Here is a 7388-nt window from a genome sequence, read left to right on the forward strand (position 1 = left end):
TATGCGAGGGTCATGAGCTCCTACTTTGTAAATCCGCTCTTTTCCAAGTACAAAGGCGGGGAATCGCTGGAACCAACTTACTACGACTGCCGCTTCCCACAAAGTGTCAGCAGGAGCCATGCTCTCGTGTATGGTCCGGGCACTACTGCTCCCACCTTCCAGCACCCTTCACATCACGTCCAAGAGTTTTTCCACCACGGAACCTCCAGCATCTCCAACTCGGGATACCAGCAAAACCCCTGCGCCTTGGCTTGTCACGGAGACGCTTCTAAATTCTATGGATATGAAGCTCTGCCGAGGCAATCGCTTTATGGTGCTCAGCAAGAGACGACTGTTGTACAATATCCTGACTGTAAATCGTCTTCCAACAGTAACTCTAGCGAGGGACAAGGGCATTTAAATCAAAATTCGTCTCCCAGTCTCATGTTCCCATGGATGAGACCTCACGGTTAGGACCTTTATTTTTGTTTTTTTAACCTCCTCCTTAAATGTTTTCCTATAATTTTGATTTCCCTCTCGCTTTCTCTCTGTCTCTACTCTGTCTTTCTCTCTCTCTGTGTATATATATGTATGCATATACAGGCACACGTATATATGTGCATATCCACACACATAAACTTATATGCATGCATGTATATACAAATCTAAGAGGCGTAGATGTGAAGTATGAAACGAATGGCAGCTTTTGTGTTAATGTTGCGTCTTTTTTTAGGAAGACCTTTGCAAGCAAACGAGGCAGCAGTTGCTAGAGAGCCAGCAAGGTGATTCCCTGCAAAAAGGCTTAAATCACTATAAAGTAAAACTTGTTTTTTTATTGCTTGCCTTGAGGATAGGCAATAAGATACAGCTCCCACGAGGTTATTTGCATGTTGATAATACAGCGCTCTTTAAAATGTCATATCGCCTTTCATAACCGCTGGGAGACGAAGTCTGAAAGGTGGGAACTTGCATAAGTATTGCTAATACTTTACATGTGTTTCTTAAAGCCTAGAGATAAAAGTTTAAGCAGAAAGGGAAACTTATCTCAGAGCTATGGGGTGGGGTGGCAGACAGCATTACAATGTCCTATGTTAAAATATATATGTATAAAAATTAAAAGGGGGGTAAAAGAGGGAGTAAGGGAAAGAATTCAAAATAATTAGGGCTGACTGGGGCTTTGCTCCTGTGAAGCCCAGATAATTGCACAGAATACTTCAAAGTACAAGTTTTCCCCCCACCGAACTTCCAAGATTGGCTTAGAAGCAACCTCATTAATTCGAAACATGTGAAAGTTAGTGTTAATTTTTAAGGACAATCTGAGCAACAAAGTCTTTGCGCCTCTTCCCTTCAAAAAAAAAATATATATATATATGTGTGTGTGTGTGTATATATATGACAGAAAGAGGCTGCAACAAAGATAGAGAGGATGTGGCCCAGAGAGGTTGAGAGATAGACACAAAGGAAAAAATAAATACACGTTATTTGTCTAAGCTTTGGCCTAGAAGTAGTCTCCAGGATGCAATCATTTCGAGATGACGGGAAATAGCAAATAGTTTCTTTTTTTTTTTCCTTTTTTTCCCCCTCTTCTTCTGGATAAATTGGTGGCCAGAAGAAAGGGCTCAGCTGCACATACCTACGTCCTCTTTCTTTCTTTGAGGCTGTCGCTGCAAATGTCCACCTCACTGCTTCTTTCCCATGCAATCTCTGCTTCTCAATTGGGCCACATCTCCATTTCCGCACACCTCCATCCTCAGGCAAAAGGACGGGCAGGGGGATTTTGGGAGGAGGTTGGGGGCAAAATTCACATCCTCGGGGTCGAAATAGCATCAGAGCTGACTACTCTGAGCCTGTATTTGATGGGGATGGGAGACACGTTTTGGAAAGGGGAAGTAGAACTGGACATTTTTTGGGAAAAAAAAAATCCCTCAATAGCCTGGGGAAGAGAAGGGTAAAAAAAAAAAAAGAAAAAAAAAACCCCAAACATGCTGGTGGGGATGGGATGAGGAATCGCTAGATTGCTGGATCAATAGAAGGGGGAAATAATCTGAATTTTCTCAATTGCATTGCCCTCCTCAGCATCTAATCACCTTTGAGGAGTCTGGGCACCTCTGTTCGGTGCAGGAGCTGGGCACACAGCTCTCTGCCCCTATACAAAAGGACCCAGAGCTGTCTCTTTTATATATATATGTGTGTGTATATATATATATCCATAAAGAGCCAGCTTAAGGCATCATGCTATTACGAATAAACACCCTACCAGGGCTATGATTATTATTAATAACACCCATTCCAGCCAGGCTTTTATTATAAGGGATTTTGGGTGGGGGAAACCACTTTCTGCAGGGAAAAAAAAAAAAAAAAAAGCGCAAAGGGGAGACAAGAGTCTGCAAAAAGTGGGAGCGAGGAAAGCATAACTATAAGATACACGCACACATATATATATATATATTGTGGTTGTTTGTGTCCTACAGCTCCCGGAAGACGCAGTGGCAGGCAAACTTACAGCCGGTACCAGACCCTGGAGTTAGAAAAGGAGTTCCTCTTCAATCCGTATTTGACACGGAAGCGGCGGATTGAGGTCTCGCACGCCCTGGGACTGACCGAGAGACAAGTGAAGATCTGGTTCCAGAACCGGCGGATGAAGTGGAAAAAAGAAAACAACAAAGATAAGCTGCCGGGGGCCAGGGACGAGGAGAAAACGGAAGAAGAAGGGAATGAAGAAGAGGAAAAAGAAGAGGAGGAAAAAGAAGAAAGCAAGGACTGAGCTCTCAGCCCCTTGAAGTCTCGTTTTATGGCAGATGATAAATCGAGATGTTTACGACGGTCATTTGCTTTTATAGAGTATAGAATGGAGAGGCTCACACAGCAGTAACTACCTGTCAAACAGTTGTAGCCTTTTTTTATTGGCATAGAAACTTCCCTTATTTTTTTCTTTTATTTTTTTGCCTTTTTTTTTTTTTTTTTTTTTTTTTGACAGCATTCCCCCACACACACACTTCTATAAATGCACAGCTATCTCGGCTGCAGCTTATAATGAATAAATAAGTAAACAACCATGCAGCTAAAGCAAAGCCCCCTCTCTCTATGCCTCAGCAGCACAACCCCGAGTCTGGCAGCAAATGCTACCGCTCCCGCCTGTGCCCGCACACTACATAGGAATGGCTGCAGAATTTTTTTTTTTTTCCAGGCTGGGCATAGCTCTTTTGTTTGGTGCTTTAAAAATATATAAATATATATAACAATATATATAATACTATATATACACACATACACTATATATGTACATATATATGTGTATATACACATGTATAGACATATATATAGTGCTTTTTTTCTCTCCTGGGTGGGAGAAGAAACGCGGTGTGGCTTGCAGTATCCCTTGGCTATTTTGCTGCAGTATCTCGGTGCATCTCCCTTGCTACGAGCCGCTCCTGCGGCCCCTGGATAAGGAGATAAGGAGAGGGTGAACATACCTGCTAAAGCCGGCAAAACCCTTCCCAATCCACCCCCCCTCCATTTTATTGCTCTAGGACTGTGGCTGTCTGTAGAAAAACACCTATTTGCCTAAGACTTGATAGGCCAAAACATATAGGGAGGCTGGAAACCTCCTTCCTATAAGCGCTGTTTACCATTTGACTGTGTGAGCACTCGAAATTCTTCCTATACTACCTAAAAGGGAAAACCTGCAATAATAATCCAGTGTGTTATCAGCAAGGGGCTTAAGTATCCTAAATTTACCTTAGTCGGAATTTATTTAAGCGAGAGTGAGCTGCGTTTTGCCCTGATGCAAGCTACTAAGTAGCAGGGAAAATAATAATAATGCTAATAATAATGATGATGAAAATGAAACGAACCACCAACCTTGTATTGTACTTTATCACTACCTATAGAAGGAGTCATGCTTTGAAAGTATTTGTAATGCGGTTTTATTGTCGTTTGTTGCTGCTTATTTTCTCTGAAAATAATAATAATAAAAAAAATAAAAAAAAAATCCCAACAACTAAAACTGCCTAGTTGAGAACGCACAGTATTGTATTATTTTATTGTGCTTATAAAGTAGTGTAGAACTAAATTGCACTGAATGTATAGTTATCTATTTGTCTTGACTTATCTGTTAATGCGACATGCTCGAAAAACACAAAAAATTCGTCATTTGTTTTATGTAAAAGCATAGTTCTGCGTGTTCAAACTCTGAATGTAGCAATTTCCGCCAGAAAAAAAATAGTAATAATAATAATAATAAACCATTTCTGGACACCGTGGATTTGTATTGTATACGTGAGACATTGCGTAAATAATAATAATTATAATAATAATTATAATAAAAACCGCAAGATTTTAAAAGGACTGCGTTGCGTGATGTGCTCTGTCATTATTTATACGTACGCATCCTGGCTGCCGGGCCAGGAATGGTTCTTGCCTAATCCTTCAAGTCCTCTTGGCAACCTCTGAAACCAAGACTCGTCTTTAATTTACAAAGAAATCAGGAAAATCTGGGCTCTGCCACAATAAATGGAGATGAAGAACGCGGAATGAAGATGAGGGGTTGGAAGGAGAATTTAACCTCCGGCCACCCTGGCTAGGGCGGTTTTGCTTGAAAATGGGCATTTCACTGCTTCCTTCATTAATATAATATCTAAAAAATCCGGTTTTACTCACGAGGAGAAGCTCGGGGAAGCTGTGGGTCTGCAAGGACAAATAAATAAATTAAATATTGCGCTTAAATTAAATATTACGCTGCCTCTACGACAGCTAAGGGTCTTCTGCTCTGGGAAACACTCCTGCCTCTTCTTCTTCCCAGGGCAAGGAGGGGAAAGGTGCCTAAAAACCTACGCAGAGCTGGATTTTACTTCCCCCATCTAGGAACTGCTCCTTGAAACAACTCGAAATGGCTCTTCCCTGACTATGAGGTATTACATCGAGATGTATATCAAATATATATGCCATACATAAGCTCTCTTCCTCTCTCCCCTCTCTCAGACGGGGATGACCATAACCCCGAGCCGCATTTTTGCTCCCAGCCTTAGGTGCAAGGCGAGGGTCGCCGGCGGGCGTTAAAAAAGTCATTGAGAGCCTGCAAAGAGGTGAGGTGTGCATTGGAACAGGTTTTGCGGTCTCTTTTCCTGTCTTTCGCGCGGGATGGCGGCACATTTCCCTACTTGAAATGCTCACGAAGTCCATAAAAATAATAATGATAATAATATATGAATAATGATGTTTTCGTGTTCTAATTTTGTGATGCAAAAGCAGAGTACTACCCCCACCACCATCCTCTAATGCAACAATTGAACACTTTCAGCTCTTTATTTTTATTTTTTTTTTTACAGCAAAACCTGTCAGGTAGGTCTTCGTGTCTCTAGCAGTGGTCTGGTAGGGGGGAACTTTATAAATATTGCTTTTTCCACCGGTCTCGTTTGGTTGAATAGGATCTATTGAGAAAAAATACATATATGTAAAGAAAACTAGGAGGTTATCTTTTTTTTTTTTTTTTTTCCTGTTGATATATGGACTAAATGCTATAGAGCCCAGGGATGCAGAAGTAGACGGGATGTTTACGCAGATGCCGCAGATAAGGCAGCCCGAAGGCTCCTGAGCTGCAGACAGTTGCGCTGAGCAATGTCTGGAGGCTCGGCTATGGGCTTGAGACTTTCCCCCCGCCTCAATCGCCACTGGGCTTAAAGGCTTTAAATACCAGCGCTGCTGCAAGCGCTGGGCAGGGGGGCTGGAGGGAGAAAAAAATAATAAAATAAAATAAAATTAAAAATAAAAAAGGGGGAGGAATGGAAAAATGGGGGGAGAAATGTAGAGTAAAAGGGAAAGAGTATGTGAGAAAAAGGAGAAAATAGAGAAAAAATGTTGAAGTAACACAATTATGTAGTCGATTAAAAAATAATGCTGCGTGTCTCCATAGTCACCCCTTTTAAAATATTTTTATTTATTTTATTAATTTTTTTTTTTTTTTTGCCTCTTTGGCCCCAGCTTTAGCCCGGCGACTAGGTGCGCGGATCACCCGTGGGCACAGATGCCGCCCCAGCATCGTCTCACGGAGGGAAACCCACGCGCAAAACACCCATCAAAACCCGTATCCCCTCCCCGTCTATATCCCTAATACCCAGGCGTTAATCTCCCCTCCATATACAATAAAAATAAAGAATAAAATAATGCTTTATTCTAGACTTTGCCATGTCGATAGCAGGCGCGAAAGGTAAGTGGTTTTATTAGTCATGAGATAGAGGAGTTTAGTCTAGCAGAGCTTGCTTTTACGGGGATATATTTATTTTACAATATTTTTTTCCTCCGTTTGCCTCCATAGGAATCATGCTTGATTATTCATTCTCGAATTAAACCGTGTAAAAAAAAAATCAGTTAAAATATTTTCTGCTATGGTTCTTTAAAATAAAGCTCCAAATCGCCATAAAGCCGTTGCATAGAAAATATCCACATTGTTGTCAAAGAGGAGGTGGGTGGGGGGAATGGAGAGGCGGAAAGATGGGAGAACTTAACAAAGTGTTTCGTTTAAAAAGAGTAATAACATTTTTTTTTAAAAGGAGCTGTATTCGCACTCTATCCATCATATTTAAACTCACAAATCTAAGTAGTTTTACATGAGCGAATACTAGAGAATGACATTTATCTATCAAAATGATCCAGAGTTAAATTACGGAAACTACAACCGCAGCAGTTACTTTTTGGGGTAAATGTTTATGGTCTGTAGTCAACACAACAGAGTCGCGTCTTCAGATGACATCCAGTTATTTTCGCAATCACTCCATCATTTCAAGAAGGGAAAAAAAAAGAGAGAGAAGAGACCATTTTTATGGGGTAAAGTAATTTGAGAGAAGATTCGCTCTCCACAAAGTGGCTTATTCAGAAATGATCATAGCTCCGGTATTACTGAAATTAGACTCATCTACCCGCCTGAAGTAAGAAATATCGTCCCATTCCACGCTTTTTTATTAGCCAATCAAATTTCCTTCGGATCTCCATTTGTGATTTGTGAAAAATATAATTCCTCGAAAAGCTGAGTTTGAGCATATTGCTTATTTTGCCTTAATTTATTATTCTAATCACAGCCGCCGCCGTGCGGTAATGCAGCCATTAGGCGAAAAAAAATCGTTTAGATTTTATACTGTGAAATGGGCAGAGATGATATTTGAAAGGCAACGAATTTCTCGGGCGTTAAATTTTGTTATTTGCGCGGATCGCGGGGAGAAAAGCGGGTGGCGAGGGATGCGCGGGGGGGCGGGATGCGTGGAGCAGGGATGGAGGTGGATGAAAGTTGGGGAGAGACTTGCGAAGAAAGAAAAGGGCATTTCTAGCCCATCTTTTGAGCTGGTCCTTTATCTACTTATTTACTTATTTTGTGTCTCTCCTTCCCAACAAATCTGTCGCTCCTTTACCGTTCTCCT

At 41.2% G+C, this 7388-nt stretch overlaps 1 protein-coding gene across 1 annotated transcript; it reads left to right on the forward strand.

Annotated features, from left to right (window-relative positions):
• The first annotated feature begins 12 nt into the window (after positions 1 to 12).
• On the forward strand, positions 13 to 2878 carry HOXC8 (homeobox C8). Its single transcript, XM_026046682.1, has 2 exons — positions 13 to 448; positions 2451 to 2878. Exons 1-2 carry the CDS (start codon positions 13 to 15, stop codon positions 2741 to 2743), a joined length of 729 nt encoding a protein of 242 aa, XP_025902467.1. The 3' UTR covers positions 2744 to 2878.
• The last annotated feature ends 4510 nt before the right edge of the window (positions 2879 to 7388 follow it).

This window comes from Nothoprocta perdicaria, unplaced genomic scaffold (assembly GCF_003342845.1).
Source record: "Nothoprocta perdicaria isolate Ctin4 unplaced genomic scaffold, notPer1 scaffold_452, whole genome shotgun sequence".
Taxonomy (NCBI): domain Eukaryota; kingdom Metazoa; phylum Chordata; class Aves; order Tinamiformes; family Tinamidae; genus Nothoprocta; species Nothoprocta perdicaria.